The sequence below is a fragment of the Acomys russatus genome, chromosome 21 (genome assembly GCF_903995435.1).
Source record: "Acomys russatus chromosome 21, mAcoRus1.1, whole genome shotgun sequence".
In the NCBI taxonomy this organism is placed as follows: Eukaryota; Metazoa; Chordata; class Mammalia; order Rodentia; family Muridae; genus Acomys; species Acomys russatus.
The window spans coordinates 27,689,608-27,707,867 of record NC_067157.1 but is presented as its reverse complement, the minus strand read 5'-3'; the positions used below and the strand labels follow the sequence as shown (position 1 = coordinate 27,707,867).

The 18,260-nt window shown below is 39.5% G+C and overlaps 1 protein-coding gene across 1 annotated transcript in view; it reads right to left on the bottom strand.

The window, feature by feature from the left end:
- The window catches only part of Lama2 (laminin subunit alpha 2), a 570,793-nt gene that overhangs the window by 49,256 nt on the left and 503,277 nt on the right, over positions 1-18,260 (bottom strand). The window contains 7 exon segments of the mRNA XM_051164111.1: positions 410-554; positions 1,244-1,406; positions 5,460-5,584; positions 8,095-8,254; positions 10,512-10,645; positions 11,401-11,544; positions 15,489-15,643. Coding sequence (XP_051020068.1) covers positions 410-554; positions 1,244-1,406; positions 5,460-5,584; positions 8,095-8,254; positions 10,512-10,645; positions 11,401-11,544; positions 15,489-15,643 — 1,026 coding nt within the window.

The window sequence follows — 18,260 nt, the reverse complement described above, 5'->3', positions numbered from 1 at the left end:
TACCTTTTTTTTTTCTTTTGGCATTTTTGAAGAGCATAGAACTGGCAGTTGAGTCATTTTACCCTACAGATTCTAAACTAAAGGAAACATCTCGACAAAATAGAAAAGCACACAGCCATTTCCAAACCTGTTATAGGATATAATTTCACAAGCTGTAAGACACTTTTATGCTTTCAAATTAAGCTCTCAGTTTCAAAAAAGAAAATGACAGAGAACCATTTGGCTCTTCAATCAGTCTTGTCTAATCCAAACCACCTATAATGTAAGCCACAGAAATGACTGTATCAATCCTTCACAGAGCTTGCGAGGAGCTGAAATTACAGGCAAGGCCCGTCTCCTGATTAGGTTCATGGGTGCTTTGGATGGCATGATGAAGGGCCATGCTGAAGTCTTACTTTTAAAAACTCACCTTGTTTCTGAATCCTTGACAGGGTGAACGATTTCCATTTCCCGTCGTTATGGCTTTGATTGCTGACAACGGAAGCCATTCCTGAACCCAGATCATAGCTGACTTTTATGTGTCCATCACTGATCTCTACACTCATGAAGTCTTTCTATTAACAGAGTAAAAATAAACCGGTGATGAGATGCACAGAGAAATATCTGGGTTCTCACTTTTGATGGGGTTTATAAAAAGGGCCTTATGGCTAGATTGCTGCATGTGTCACTCTGTGACAGAAGTACATTTCTGAAATAGAACTGGTGTTACTCATTGTAAATTTTATTTTTATTTATTTAATTTTCTTTGCTTGTGAGTGTGATGTTATAGGCCAGATGGCCACAATCAAATTACTGGGACATATTCTCTCAGGATGGTAGGGCAAGGTATGTTCCTTTGAAAATAAATAAGCAAATCAAATGGTAAGCTCCCCAAAAGAGTTGGCTAAAGAAACCTGGATCTGAGAAAAATGAAGCCAAGGAGTATTTGTAAACACCTTTCAACTGAGGCCTCTCATGAGGACAGAGAACTAGGTTTGCTGCTACCTAATTCTATCCTGGGAAAATTATCATTGGGTGCTTCTCATAAAGAGTTATCCAGGGTGTGATACTGCAGAGGAAAAGATAACTAAATTGTGTTATGATGAAATCATCACTGAAAATATATAAGCACTTACTGAATCATCTTGGCTACTACACAGCCATTCTAGACTCCCGTTAGGTTGAACTGGTATCAGTAACTAATAATTATATTGGTATTCTAAAAGAAAAAAGAAGCAAACACATTTCCCATGCTCCATATTACCAGGTCTCGCGTAGCAAGATACATCAGGAGAGCACTTGATGAAAATGTCCGGAACTTGAACATGACTGTGGAGATGTTGGGGTACCAGCGGATGGGACGGCTCACCAATGCATAACCTTCTCCATCAAACTGAATAGTCCCCTCACTGTCTTCTACTTGTGGGCTGAAAAGAGACGTGTCACACCAGTTAGACCCATTTGGTTTGTCATCTTTCAGTGGTCTGGACTATGTCCCAGGACTGGATAGCAAGCTGTTGCAGGACAGAAGCTATCTCAGTCATGGCATGCATCCTTTACCCCACCACCTCCACTGACCACAACCTCAGATCCCAAACCATAATCCCTTAACTAGGCATTCATAGGTATGTTTAGGCAAGCACCCAGTAGAGAATTACATAATACTTAAGTACTTCTTAGTGATATTTGAGTACACACTTGGAATTTGAGGTAGACTGAAACTATCATTCCACTTCCTGTCTACAGAACACAGTAGAGTATAGACTTCTGATCTTAAAATAATCGCCACCCAACGTGCTCTCCTGGGACAATTTCAATTCAGACTATGAAGGATGCCTGTATTACACTTTGCCTTTTTAATATGTGTTTGTCATTAGTCTAAAAGACTGTCTGGAAGTTATGGGCCTGTGCCCATAGCAAGCATACACTCAGGGTCTACGCTAGCCCTCGCCTAATGGAATGCAGTAAACATTTGTGGGATGAAGGAGATTTTCCTATAGCAAAATGATTCATAGAGACTATACATTCAATGTTTGCTTAATAACTAGTGAGTAAAATAAATCTTTTAAGTACAATATTTGAAAAGTATTTGCTTTTTTCAAATGTGAGTTTATCTTATCTATCTATGTATCTGGGCATTTAAATATCTATCCTGACTCCATCTGCCCAACTACCTACCCACCCACACATCTGATCACTTCTGTACCAGTTGCTCACTCTGAACTTGTTCTTTCAGAACAGGTCTCACTGTGGGGAGAGCTTTCGCTTTCAGCAGCTGCCCATTAGTGCTCATATGAGCTCTCAAACTGGAGCATTGTGCTGTCCTGAGGGTAGAGGGGCTAACGAGAAGTGTGATGGTTTTGTCATAAAATAATAGCCTTAAAAATGCTATTTTCATGAAATCATGGTTAATGAGATTAAAAATTAGAGTATCAAATTGAGTGTGCTGCATTGGAAGAGCTGTTTCACGCTTATACAAGTTGGCTTGCTCTTGGTTCCTTGTTAGGGAAGGTTAAACCCTTAAGTATAAGATAGATGTCCTTTTTTTTCCCCCCAGTGTTCATAAAAAAACCCTTAACTTGGAAACTGGGGGACTAAATTAGCTTATTAATCATATACTTGATGCTGGGTAACTCATCAAGATAATACAGTAACGTCTGGAGCTCTGTACTAGAAACAAGAGGATGTTACAAGAGACTCCATACACATTCCTTGTGGTTTTCATTTATGAGAGCATCACGCAGTACCACCATAGTACCAGGAACACCCCAGGAAAGCTTCACACAGTACCACCCTAGTACCAGGAATACCCCAGGAAAGCTTCACACAGTACCACCCTAGTACCAGGAACACCCCAGGAAAGCTTCACGCAGTACCACCCTAGTACCAGGAATACCCCAGGAAAGCTTCACACAGTACCACCCTAGTACCAGGAACACCCCAGGAAAGCTTCACGCAGTAGCACCATAGTACCAGGAACACCCCAGGAAAGGGTTGTGGGAGTCTGCTTCTTGTCTGCTTTCTGTGTCCTCTATCCTCAGACATTGCTACTTATCGATGACTTTAAAATTACCCAAACAACAAAACCTTACCACACAATTCTAGATTCAAAAGAGAAATAATCAAGTTTTTTTTTAAAATATAAAATGTAGGAAGTTTAAATGCTGACATCCTTGTGTCCCAAATCTATCTTCTTCTCAACGTGGATTAGATATCAGGTACCCTGGGGACTGTGACAGAATCTCACAAAAGCCATTTAATGATTCATGTTGGAATTTCCCAAGCATGTCATGAAAGTTTCAATCTCTTTTAGATTTCTAAAGTTCCTTCCAACTCCAATACTGAAGACATTATCTCACTCAAACAAATGGCAACTTTAGGAGAAAGTTTTGGGCTGGAAGTGAGCAAGCATACAAAGGGCTTTCACTCAATTCGTCACTGAGGTGAGTGAAAAAGAACTCCAGCTTTGAACGGGCAACTTTGAGGTGGGGAAGTTAGTTCATTTAGGCATATGCTATAATATTCCAACATGCAATTCTATGTTAGATTTTCCTGTACATTTTGATCATATTTCTAAGGAAATGTAACAAGCACTTTATGCATGATAAATACAGAGTATCTTACTTTGCCTTTTATTCCTGTGTTATGGCTAGGTGCCTGGTCAGGTAAGCTCAGGATAAGGCTGTTGTTACAGAGCAACCACAACCTATGGATGCTTGTCAGCGCAGAAATAAATGAATGCATACTGTGGCTTAGCACTTAAAATTTCGTTGTAATTTTAATGTTCAATTAAATGAATTTTATTTCTCGCAGATTTTTTTGTATTTTTTATTTTAATTTTATTTTTTTAATTTTTTTGTATTTTGTATTTTTTATATTTAAGAAAATTGAGTTCTTCCTTAAGCAATATCCTAAGTACTACAACAACTCCATCTTTTATATTATTTATCTAAAAATGCAGCTTGCTAAGACTGATGTTCTGAGGACGCTCCAGAATGTTTCCAGCCTACTTCCTACAGACTTATCTTTTATCTTTCTAATAAAATCAACATTGTCCTTTGAATTGAGTGATTGGTATTTATGTAAAGATATAACAAAGCTTTCTCAAAAGAAAACAAAAACAATAATAGAGTTCTATAGATATTATTGTTACAAATGTAAGGTCATGATGGCAAATAATGCTGGATATATATAATAAAAATAATTGTACAAAGCAAAAAGATACATTAAGAAATACCCAAATATAGAATTATTTATATAAACATAAAATTTACTTTAAAAGAAAACATTCTTGGCTCTTCTCTCTTGGCTCCCATGTGCCCTCTTTGCTCCTCTTCTCTTTTCTTCTTTTATTCCCTTTACCTCCTACTCTGAGGGTCTGGTGCGATTTGAATCCTTCCAGATGCCTCTGGCTAGTCTATCATCCCAATATACAATAAAATGTCCTCAACCACTTTAAAAAAAAGCAGGGCAACTTGGCAGCAGGAGGCATAATGATGGTACCATGGTTAGTTTTTGTCTGTGATATAAGCTAGGGTCATTTGGGAAGAAGGAATATCAATTGAGATTTTCTGAGAGGAAGACTATAGCATGTTGCCTTGGTTAATGGTTGATGTGGGAGGGCCCAGTCCATTTTTACCTTTTCCTCCCCTGGGCAGGTGATCCTGAATCCTATAAGAAAGCAGGCTCAGGAAGCCATAGGGAGCAAGCCAGTAAGCAGCACCCTCCCATGGCCTCTGCATCAGTTCCTGCCTCCAGGTTCCTGTCCTGCTTGAGTTCCTGTCCTGACACTGACTGGGATGTGAAACTATAAGCCTAGATAGAGATAAACCCTTTCTTCCCCAGGTGGCCCTTAGCCACAGTACTTTATCATCAGCAATAGAAATCCAGCTAAGACGGGAGGGTCAATACTGCAGAGGAGTAGGACTGTAGTCAAATGTATCATGGCAGGGAACTGGGCTGTGGACATTGACTCTCTCTGGGCTCTACACATTCTACTTGGTAAGCATTTTTATTGGACTTTCACACATCATTAAGGCTCTCCTCTGCATTCTTAGTGCTGGGATTACATGGATATGCCATCAAACCTGGCATTATATCTCATGGTTGTAGTTGAACTGAAAGAATTTGATAAATAGCTTTCCATATTCTGTGTTAATATGTTCTGTATAAAACCATCTTAAATATGTTAGACTGTCTTGCTGCCATGTTGATAAGTTTGTGATACCAGAAGAAGGTCGTGGACACCAAAACACATCTGTGCAGACTTCATAAAAACACATCGCCATGTAAACATGTTGGAAGGCACTTTCAAGGTCCTTTAAAAATGCCTGCACCCGTTGGACAAGGGTTGGAGTTTCATTCCTCTTTGGTAAATTGACCATAAGCACAATCAGGCCTATTCTACATGGTGATAGACGGAGGCACAGAAAAATAGAAACGGTGTGACGCATGGAACAGGCCTTCTCATCTCAACTCACCTGACGGTGCACCCCTTGCAGTCACCCTCTTTTTCCCGGAAGTTCCACAAACCTATAGGCTTGTTGTCAAAGTATGTCTCTCCCATACAGCCAGTGAACGTAACCACGCGTACAGCATCAGCTTTCTGCAGAGAGATGTTAAGGTCTTTGTCAGAGCTAAGGATTTCGTGGATTACGGTGTTTATGAACTATTAGCAGCAGAAGGCAGAATAGCTCTTATCTGTTACATATCACAATCTTGGCAGTCTTCTGATGGCCATATTGTGCCCTCACAGGTTAGGTCAAAAAAGAAGCAGCTCAAATATTTCATCAGTGGCTCCTAGTTATCTTGTATGCACTACCTAAGATGGGACTCTGTATACATGTATTATTTCCATTAGTAAATGCGATTTCCTTTCATATCTTCTAGTTATTTGCTAAAAATCTCTCTCCAATCTACAGGCCTTAGGTTCTGAAGTCTCTTACACAAAATCTTGTAGCATTTGTCCATAACATACATTTATCCTCCCATATCCTTCAAGTGGTCCCTAGATTATATAATAAACCCAAATGATTATAAATTCTGTGTGATTAGCTGTCATACTCTATTATTTACCAAAAAAAAAAAAAAAAAAAAAAAAAAGGCAAGAAAAATATCTGTATGTTTTTAATGTAGGTGCAATTTTATTTTCCTTTATTTGTTTATTGAGTCTGAGGATGGAAAGCCCATGTAAGCTTGTGGCAAAAATAAATGGTTTCCAGCTTTCAACCTTAGGCTAGCTATTGAGTTTCCTCATAGATGCCAGTGACATGGGATTATTGTGAGAATTAGGCTATTCCTGATCCCAAATCCAGGGGCCAGTACAGACAAGTGTGCCTTAATAACTGACATCTACCTTTGGTTGATACACATTTATGCACACACACACATACGCACATGTGAACACAAACACACACACATATGCATACATACAATTAAAAAAATTATTAAAGGTACCAAAGCCATGTTCTAGGGATTTTTCGTGTATTTTAAACACTTGGTCCCACTCCTCACTGTGGCAGTGAAGCGTGGTAACCTCTTACCCTATGCTCAAATCCAAACCCTCTGACTATGTAACATGGTCTAAACATTCAAATTCCCTCTTCTTCAGTCTCCTTAATTATGAAAATAGGAGGGTTTTAGAATCTACCCTGCTATGACATGAATGTCTACCTCCTCCCCAAAATCTTGTACTGAAAACCTTATCCTCAAGTCAAGTGTGGTGGCACAAGCCTCTAGTCCCAGCACTTGGGAGGCAGAGGCAGGCAGATCTCTGTGATCAGTTTAAAGAACAGTTTGTATATTTCTTATACATTGAGTAGCCAAAATACATTAAAGCACTTTGTTATGCCATGAATATTGAATAAACCACGTCAATTGTTTAGAACGCAACTTAGTTGATAGTGAGGATTATAAAGTGTTATCGAAGTTTCTTATTGCATCTTTTAACCTGAATGTCAGGCATACATTCTCACTGCTTTTTCGTAATTTGAAACACTGAAGCCCAAGGTGTTAAGTGCCTTACCCAAGGACTTATTTTATAGATACTCGAGAAAAAAGAAATCCAGCCCAGATTTGAATTCAAAATTCATAATCTTGTACTACTGTGTGTTGTCCTAATTCTTCTTTAGGAGAGCAGAGAAAGATGTCAATTTGACTACATATTACTATCTAACACACACACACACACACACACGTGTAGTTCTATGGAATGAGGATGGTTTTAGTGTGCAGCCGTGGAATCAACTCCCATATTTTAGAGTCACATCTTTTGCACAAAGCAAACAAATTATCTGCACGCTCTATGCAAGCTGAGTTCTCAGGAATGTGGGGTCACCCTGGCTTTTCACACTTTCTGACTAATCTCATCCCAGGGTGATTTTGACGAGTCCAGGATTATCCATTATATTCGGTTGTGTTCCTGCATCTCACCCACAGGTCGTTTTTCAACACCTAATTCCATCTAATCAACATAAGCTTCTTTCAAACGCAAGCACTTTACAATTTGAAATGCACAAAGACCTGCCATGAAGCAATTATGAATATTAAGTGGGTTGCCCCATAAGGATGAGGAGAAGAGCAACTCAAAAACTTTTTAAAGCAGATCACGATTTGAAAGTGTATGTCCCCTACGATTGGATGTATGAACTTTATAGCACTTCACTTTTATAAACCACAAATTGATTGCAAAAATGATGCATATTTAAGAAACACTTTGCTTTTGAAGTGACTGGGAAAAAAATGCCACCCCGCCGCCAAATATGTCACAGTTAGGAAATAAAGTACCATGGAAGGCTTAGAAATATGGCGCTTCCAGATTTGAATGTTCACAACTCAAAGATGGAAGATCTGTCATAAAGACAGGCTTGTCTTTATAACAGCAGGGAGGCTAAGACAGGAGGATTACAAGTTCCAAGCAGACCTGGATACACGGTGAGGCTATGTCTCAAAACACAAATCAAAGCGAAGAGAAACAGAACACCAAGGAAGAAAGTTCTTTAAACTGATTTCTTAAACACAAGTTAAGAAACACATGGGCAGCTGTTTCTGGCATTCTCCATGCCTTCCGTTAGTTGTCTAAAAAGGGGAGAGAAAGGACAGGAAACAGCTCATTACCTTTATCTTCCCAGTCAGGCCTCCAACAAACAGCATTGCATTTGCATCCACATCTAGAATGGTGTAACTAGGAGGGGACACTGAGTGGTAGGTGCTGGGCACAATGCTGGCTTTGGGCCCATCCAGAGCTCTCACAGAAATAGAGCCATTTCTTCCCGTTCTTCAGTCACGCATGGGTGTTGAAATAAAAAGGAAAAAATGCAAAAATGAAATATGCATCGCATTCTGTCACCTTCAGATTTCAAAGGCACAAAATAGAGTCATCTTGGATAACTTCAGTGAACTGTGTGCTCAGGTCCAAGCATTGTGAGTCAGTACTGTTCAAGGCAATACGAAGATCTGGTATTGGCTAATAATAACCATAACATTCAAATAAGGAAGAACACCATAACGAGTTTCTGCCTATGGTCATTGATAGGAAAGGACAGCAGCAATGAGCTGATGGCGTTGTTATAGATCGAAGGGAAAGCATTTCCCTGTCGCTTTATAGAACAACGTGCTCTATCATAAGACATGAAACTTAAACAAATTTTATGACTTCATTTATTATGTTGTCAAATTTACTTCAGCAAGTAGAGGCCTTCTGCACCACAAGCTGCATAATTTTGCCTAAAATTCCTTATAATGGATCTTAATTTGTTGACGTCGTCTTCTCAGAGTTGCATGTCTCACTTTGTCATAGCATCTTAATATATAGAGCGCGGCATCAGTCTGCTGGGTTGTGTATACAAATTTTCAGAAGCACACTTTTAAATTCAATAAAAAAACTTTGAAAGCATTATCATTTTGTTTCATTTTCTTTCTCTCCTTTTTTTAAATATTCATTTTTCTCTTTTAAGTGATTGATTTCCACGCGTTGTTAAGTATGAAAATCTGGTCTCTTCTGAGACAAGCAGTCACAACAAAACTTCCTCATCATAACACTCTCCCTGCTCTCTCATTTTGGTAAACTCTGTCTTTGAGGAGGCAGCGCTAAGTGAAATATGTGAGAACAGAAGAATGGATGCGGTCATCAAGACTTCTGGACTAGAACAGATCTATTCAGATAGAACTGTACATCGTGAGAATAAATGTCCTTAAACTGAGTGAAGTATGGAATCATTCCAGCACTAACATACCTGTGAGGACAGCTTTACTCTCTCTCCCTTTCCACCCCTCCTCCCTCCCTCCCTCCCTCCCTCCCTCCCTCCCTCCCTCCCTCCATCCCCACCTCTATCTGTCCCTCTCACTCCCTCCCCCGCCATCTTAAAAGGAAATACAATTCCTGGTTTTAATCAAGTTTGCTTCTAAAGAGTGCTGGTGTCCGTGAGTATGTGGATGGACATGTGTGTGGGGCTGCATGTGCACATGTCTGTGCATGTATGCAGATGCGCAAGGCTGACGATGAGAGTCTTCCTCAATCGCTTTCCATCTTTCTCTTTGAAGGACAGTCCAGCAGTTGAGAGCAGAGTTCCCTGATATGACTAATCTAATTAGGCAGTTCGCTCTGGGGATCGTCCTCTCTGCCTCCTAGGTACGAGAGTTACTGGTGGGCAGTCACATCTGCCTGGTGTTTACACGAGTGTGGGAGGGATGAACTCTGGTTCATATGCTGGCACCGCATTTATCTACTGAGCCTCTTCTCCCCCCCCCTTTTTTTTTAACCATTCTACTGCAGGAAAAGTTAATTCCATCTCAACCAAGTTAAACTGCATCCCTCATAGAGAGCCGATAACAAACACTTCCCCCATTGACCTTTCTCTGATAAACTTAACACCAGCCTGAAGTCTTCAACAATACCACCTCACGACTGCCTTCTCTGGGTTCAATGGGAGGAATTATGAATTGGAGAAAGAAGATAAGGAGAAGTGGTAGGATTAATATGCTCCCACACATAGACTAAATATTCCTAGAACTAGAGTTTTAGAGAGCATGGCTGACTCGGTGTATACATCCCATTTAAAATGGTATGCCCGGATGCATGTTAGGTATGGGACTCAGTAGTTTAACACAAAATAGGCCTGGAGATTTTAGTTGTTATGTAGAAAAGGAGCAGGGTACACAGAGATAACAGTGACAATTTTTATGCCCTTGTGTCTGTTTAATAAGAACAAGTAGCTGTATTTTTTTTCTCCTTTCTTTTCAAGTGAGTTAAGATGTTTGAGGTAGCTCTTTTTGCCTCACTTCAGCTCTTATCAGAAAACAGATTACAAAGTTAGAATTGGAATAGCTTCTCCGGCTTGTGCCTTGGATGCATGTCCTTTCCTAACAGGCATGGCGAATTCTTTGGCTCACACATTTATACACATAGCATGCGACCTCCACACACATGTACAGCTCATAGGCAGCTACATTACTGGTAAAGACAACTTGATGGCAAGGCTTTGAATTAAGTTCACAGTTCATGAGAAAAACTGTGCTGCCATTTCAGAAGTTACCTCGATGCTTCAATGCGGTACCAATATGAGTCATCAATGGTCAGATCTGGGTACTCCACACGGCCAACTCCAGATCCCACGTCCCAGAGGAAGCTGACTTTGCCTTTACGCATTTCTATAGCAAGAAAGTCAACCTGGTCCAAAGAAATGGGGAGACAACGTACTTCAGAACAAAGCACTCTGAAAAAGAAGGGCTGTGGAGTATTTTTCACAGTGACATGTAAGACAATTTGACTTAGAATTCGTCATAGTGATACACAAGACACTGTCTTATATCAGAGGTGGACATTTTCAACATGAGGTGAAACAGACTCCCTCATATGAACAGCCAATGATAAGTTATGCCACAGCCAGTCTGTTTAAGCATCTTACTTTACATTGGGACATCCCCACACACCACAAGTTAAGTCAGTTTTGGGTGTGTGACAGTTTGCAGCTGCAGGAAGAACTTGTGTGATTTCGGTTTGAATCATAAATTCAGCAAACTGCAAGGGTTTGCCTTGGTCAGAAACTGTGTACAATTTGTTATTTTTCGCTTCATTAACACAAAAGGTTACTATTTCTTAATTTGAGAATAGTAAAATGCTTTTAGTTCTTGTTAGGCTTTCTTCTTGAACAGCTAGATCTGAAGATGGCATGCAAAATATATATCAACACACTGACAAATAAAAAGAAATTTGTTGGGACATGGGAAGGAATTGTCAACCTGTTATTTATAACTTAACTAGAACTGTAAACATGTCAGGTAAGAGTCTGAGATTTCAGACATGAAAGGTTACATTAGATACTTTAGGGGTCTTTTAATATATTCTATATAATTTCCTCATTTCTTAACCTCCGACCTGTACACATACACAGTAGCTTTTAAAAAGCTGAATATTAGACTCACAAGTTTGGCACTTCCGAGATAAAAAAGAAGGTTGTCAGCCACAGTTGTCTTGACATTGACCACAATGTTGTTGTAACTTCCTTTCTTGATTTCTGGCCTGTATGTTCGAATACAGTCTCCTCCGGAAGACACAGATACTTTGATCTTCAAGAAAAACAAGATACAAAACACCATGAAACTCTGTGAATCTCTCTGTAAGGCTGAAGTACATTCCAAACCTCCACAAAGGCATCATTATTCTTTCCTTTGAGATAATTTTTCAGTCACCAAACAGTATCATTAAATGTCTATATGCAGACACCATTGTCTGGAGTAGGGAGGGCTTGGAGGATTAGTTCTGCAGTGGGCTTTCGCCAATGATGTGCTCATGGTTCTTTCTCTTGCTTATTAGCCTACCGTTATTTTTGAACCATGCAGCTAGCAAATTTCCACCTTCCTACTATTCTTTGAAGAAACTTTTCCAAAGGGGAGTTTATACCAAAATAATTGAGAATGATCTTCCTTGAGGTTATTTGATTAAAAACTTTTAGATTTAAATTTCAGTGATTTGGGTATCATTTTAAGAGGAGTCCAGCTTTTGTTTAGTTTTCCAGAGGGTACTGACAGCCCACCCCTGCTCTTACAGTTAAAGGAGGCTAAGCAGTTTGTTCTAGATCTTCTAGCAATAAGAATATTAATCACTCCTCTCTGAATATATATTTCAGAATAAATTATACTTCTTATTAGGTTACTAGGAAATGAGATGGAAATAATTTCCAAGTGTCCATCACTACTAATACATATAACAGCTCCTTTTCCTTTTGAATAGTGCTTCAAAAATTACCACAAATTGCTAAGAAAGGAATTCTTATGTGAATAGAAAGGCACTGTTCATGCCAATTTTCACTTCTATTAAAGGAGGCTTCGTTCAGTCACAAATAGCAGTATTTGATTATTGGATTTAATTTCTTTTGGGTCAGGTGAAAAATCACCATTGGCGATTGCTGCTCTGTGGGACAGTACATGGCAGGGAGAAGGGAAGATGTGAAACCTACTTTGCCTCTTGTTGAGATGTTTAGCCTCAGGATGCCCACGGGCTCTCCCTAGTTGTAACTTCCCATTTGTTCACTCTTTCTTGCGCTTTTTACTATTCATATAGCTTTCCCACTTGAGAAAAACAAACTAATACTATTGTTCTCCGGATGGAAAACTTATACAGACTCTGAGTTAGGCTGAGTTGGCCGCCAAATCCTCTCTCTAATATAGCAACACAGGAGGTATCTGCAAGAGTCATCTCACTTCAGGTGTGAGGGTAAGGGTACTTTGGATCTTTTCTATGGAACAGGATAACTACCTGGAGAAGGTTCCAGACACAACATGTATTATGTTCAGAGAGGAAAATCAAGGAGGGCTGTTTGGTTCTGACAAACAGAGAGATTCATATCTGGGGACTTCTGAGCAAAGAGCAAATCTGCTGATTCTCCTATGGCCCCTGTAGAGGCCTGTGTTTGCCAAGTGTTTTCTTACTTGGTCTCTAGGTAGATTGTGACTCTACACAAAGGAAACAGAGGAGCAGGCTTTGTGTGGTGGTCCGAACTTGCAGTGATCCAGAAAGTCAGCTGAGATTGTCTTGTGGTTTTGTATCCTGCAAAGGTGTGATCTAGCTTGAGAATGGATAGTTCAGGACTAGGGGTCACCCTGGATCTCAGAATACTTGCTTTGTCTTCTGTAAGCTGGCCTTGGTTGTGTGATTTCCATTCTCTGCTTCCCCCTGAGACAGAATTTCCCTTCTATATGGAATGCTGAAAGTGGTCACGTCAAAGTGAATTACAGAAATCCCGAGGCAGGGAACGTACAGATTTTTACCTGGGTGCTAGTACTATAAATCAGCTGTGCAACATGAGTGGAGAAAAAGTGCTACAGCATAGTAGCAGCTATGCAAAGAGTTATCCAAGCGTCGGAGATTTAAAAGGATAAAACGACAGAAAGGAAAGACCAATAATGGAGGAAGGTAGACAAAAATGCAGACATCAATTTTTTTTTAAATGTTAAAAGAAAGCTATAATATACAGTGAGTTTTCAGGAATCGGCAGTGAGTGAAACCAAAACCTTCATGAGTAAAGACTGTGGCACTGAGCACATTTAGTATCTGAGGCAGGTTATAACTGCCATTGATAGCAAGAGGATCAAAGAGAACAAGAAATAAAAAAATCTGACGGTAATCCATGAATAGAATTAAATAGTAGATGCAGACATCCCTGACAGAAAACCATATTCAAAACCATAGAGGGTTTTGATTCATAATGAAAAGTAACTGTGTGCAGTTTGTTTTATCTGTACTTCATAAATGCTGTCTAGGCTTAACTCTAACGCCATGCTATCAAGGGATGAATCATAAATAAGTCATGATTCTTTAAAGAACGCAATTAAGTAATACTCCTTGGCTGTGTGTGGGGGGCACAATGCCTATGTGGGTCACAGGATGAGTTTGAGACCTTGTTGACAAAGCTGAGGCAGAAGTAAAGGACCACACAGCTGATGCACCAGAAGGGTTGGTTGTGGTGCCGAATGGGGAGACAGCACCCAAGTGAGTTGACAGTGTTCATTTTGGGAATGCGGCCCATGAGTGTGACAATATAAAAACCAGGCACACCTAATCTTACTAAGATTTGTAACCAAGGCACTCTATCATACACTTTCCATGCCCATAAAGTCTGATTCTCTGAAGAAAAGGACAGTATTATGCCCAGGACGCCAGGATGATCTTGCAAAGTTACCTGCTGCTCATCCCTTACACACTCATATGAAACCTCTTTGGGCTTGTTGTGTGTTGATTTTTTAAAATTAAATTAAATTAGTTTATTTATTTGCTATACATCCCAAGTGCAGCCCCTCCACCCTCTCCTCCTGGTCCCACCCTCTTCCATCTTTCTTGTCTTTGCTTTTTAATATATCCTGAATACCTAGAATATTCAGGCAGCCCAACTGTTTACAACTAGATCATAACTGCAAATTTATTCTTATAAATACCATATATGTTTTGACTTCCAGAGGGTGTATAGCTCAGTTGTAGAGCATTTGACTGCATATGAACAACTTAAAATGGCTAAATCAAAGCACAGAATTTACACATTTCTTTAAAAGAAATCTCTTGGATGGTATCACTCAGACATAGTCTTGGCCACTATTCAAAATATAAATTGATAAGTTAATAAGAACTACTTTGTGATCATCTTAGTTACTGCATTTTAAAGGCAACATTTTATTGAAATACAATTTAAAATTGATGGTATTGAGAAGTATCTTTTTACATTCTGTCATTTCTAAAGTCACCATGATTTAACTTGACACATCTAAAGTTTTACATTAGGATTTAACTGGGATCATTTCAGGGCCAGTGGGTTAGAGTCCTAGCCTCCGCCTGACAGGACTCAATGCCAGGGACCTACAGGGTAGAAGGAGAGGGCAGACTCGCACTTCCTGTCCTCAGATGTCTACACGTACACTGTGGTACACAAACAAAACGAAACAACAACAACTCAACACTTCAGCATGTTAGAGAGTGCGATCTGTCGGAACGGTTTTCTAATTGAGTAAGTAAGAAAGCAAAATTTCAAGGCAGGTATTTCCCACTTACACTTCATGAATATAAAAACAGATACTGCAACAAAACTAAGGCTTTTTGTTGTTGTTTGTAAAGCAAGCAAAATCTGTATTGTACTTAATTAACATAATGGTTCTATTTCTTTTCAGCTTGTTTTGTGAATTCAGGTCACAACCCCACTCATTGGACTTTTTATATTTTTCATGAGGAAGACACTCTCATATCTTTTAGCATGCTCTGCACTCACGTTGTTATTTTAGTATAGTAAAGAACCAACAAAATACACTGGACTTCCTAATTCCCAAACAATATGTATAGTTTATCGCTTTCATGAAATAATTTTAAAATCTATAACATACTACTTCTTCCTTCCTATGTACTCCAAGTAGCCTTAAGTTAAAAAGTCAGGGACCATTCATTCAGGAAGTCCATTGGGGAAGACTTTCTCTGGGATAATAGTAACTCTTATAAGCATTTCTTAATTCAGAAAATAAAAAGATCTTACGGAATTGGCTTGTTTCCGGGCTTGGTTGATCAATTCCTTTATTTCAGAGATGTTTTTCTTCAGATTATCCTCAAGTTCCTTGATGGGCTTGAGTTTGTCTATCAGCCGATCAGCTTCTTGTTCTAGACTTTTCACAGTAGCACCCGCATCTGCAACTGCACAGAGCAAAATGTGTGTGTGTGTGTGTGTGTGTGTGTGTGCGCACCCCTCCCAAACATAGGAGCCAGAACAGCAGTATACTGTATTATTTTATTTCACTTTGTCCATGTGACAAAAGCAAGACCACAGTGGCTGAAAGAGCGCGTGAGGTCAACTGTGAATATTTAGTTGAGATTAAAGCCGGCCAGAGAGGTTAGAGAAAGACTTTGGCTTTGTGATTAAGATGAAAATTGGCATTAAGGACAGCAGCTATGATAAGATTAATTAGTGCCTTCTTTTTAGTCCTGAAGTTGATCTTTACAGGACAATACTTTCACCACAGAAAAATAGAAATGGGCTATCTTTAAAATATCACCCACTCTGTCCACACACGAGCTGAATTTAAACCAAGGTTCTTTTGCAAAATTGAGTTTTCTCTTCTCTTTTCTTTTTCTCTTTCTTTCTTTGCACATGTTTGAGGGGGAATCTATGGAGACATAGCTTGAAAACCATTGCCATGTTAAAGGACACTAAGACTAAAGGCCGCTGTTACACGCCAATTAAATCTTTCAAACTTCAGTTCATTTTTTAAAATTGAAGAATAGTTCATTATTCTGCACTATATATTGGATGGATTAATACTAAACTGTTTTTTGTAGGTTACAGAGGGTTGAATAATGGCAATTTCAAAAGCCTTAAGCTGAAAAGGGTGGAAGATTATCTGATCCACAAGTCTCTAGTGTGTGCTCCCATGGCAGTGGCAGTGGAGGGTGGTGGTGGTGGTGGGGCAGGCATATAAAGTATGGAAAACCAATTATCCAATTTCTGGAATATTGGCAGTGTTATCCAAACTATGGCATCTGTAATCTAATTTAGTTTGTGTTATTCAGCTTCCTATAACTGTGACCATATGAGATTCTGCAAAGTCCAAGGCTACCCGTCCTGGTAGGCTATAGTCTGCGGCATGGCTGATGTTAATCTTTAGGGTTGAGTTCAGAATGTTCAAGCGGACATAAACGATCATTCTGTCTCATTTTGGTTTTGTCTGTGCTGAGGCCAGAACCCAGGGCTCTACACTTGTCTACTGCCCCCAGCCATCAATCCCAAGCATCAGCATCTTTAAATTGAGATAGGTAGTTTGGACTCAAGCATATCAATGTGGACTGTATTGTCAATGGAATTTAGAAAGAACGTGAAACTATTGTTAACACAACATCTGTAGGGTTACTGGGCCAAGACTCTAGTGTTTTGTGTTCTGGAGATGCACATTGGCCTTGTCATATGGGCCCCATGCTGCTGCTACTCTCTTGTTGTCTGTACTCGTCCAGTGTTCTCTTCTGTCTAACCCTCCTAGTGTCATTTTATATTGTACAAATTATTCTAGAATTAAAGAGAATGGAGTTTGATAGCTAGATACACAGCCAAGAGAAAGAGGAGTTAAGCTAAGACTACTATGGCTAAGGTAAATAGTAGACCCATTTCTCCAAAATCTCCCAGAAGCCTTTTCAAATGCTTCAAAGCACAAGAGGAGGTGTCTCCTCCTTCCGCTGCTGCCACTTCCCACGGCTATTTAGGCCCCGTGGAAATCATCTTCCTGCGGCTCTGAGGACGGAGTCATCTGTGACGCCAAGTTTGAGGCTTCTCGTGTTTGAAAATGTTCTTATTTTCTTCCCTAATTGTCTGACTGAGTAGACTTGAAAATATCTTCTCCAGTTAGAGTTTGATAAATGGAATGTTTTCCCTGGAAGATTCTCTCATCTACATGTTATAGGCTCTAAAATTTACCAGGATGGAGTTTTCTCAAGTATTCTCTCCTCTCTGTTACATTTTCTTTTTCATATAGTTCTACTGCCTTACAATTCACCTGGCGTGGCTATGCCTTGTTTTTCTTGATTACGCCTGCCAATTATCTGTTTTACTGTTTTCTATACTCTAACTTACTGACTGGTTAGGTTCTTCTGCATGTCACTTTTCTTTTTCTAACACTGCGCAGCTCAAGCCTGTTCTCTTCAGTGCTCGAACGGCAGTGTTAATTCTTCAGTAATATTTTCCACAGAGGCCAGCCTCGATCATATTCTTCACATTTGGACATGTTTGATTTTATTATCATTTTCCCCAGTGACCTGTAGCGCCATGATGCTCAGCTCAAACTGTGCAATGTCCAAGAGACAATATTTTTATACTTAACTGGGCCGCTCATTTGCTTAGAACCAATTTTATTTCAAGAAGAATTGTTTACAAGCACTTTAATTATGAGAATAATCACTAAAATGAAGGAAGGAAAAGTGAGCGCCTTGGGAGGTGGCAGCCACATAGTCTGTTTTAGCTACTTTAATGAATGTTCAGGGAAGTCACTTGAGCCCAATGGCTGAATTTGTACTATCAGAGACACTGCAATTTATCTCAATCTGTTGGAAAAGTCAGTTTTACACTCTTATGTGGATAAGATTCAAATATTTCACTAGGTTTCCGTAGCATTATAAATTTCTTATACTAAATACACCCACATATTAGTCTCAATGAAGACTTATTTTATATCTAGCATTCATTGGCGATAGAGTAACGAACAGCTGTGCAGTGCTTAAAGCAGTGCCAGTGCCGATAAATGGTCACATGCAAAACAGAAGCTCTTTT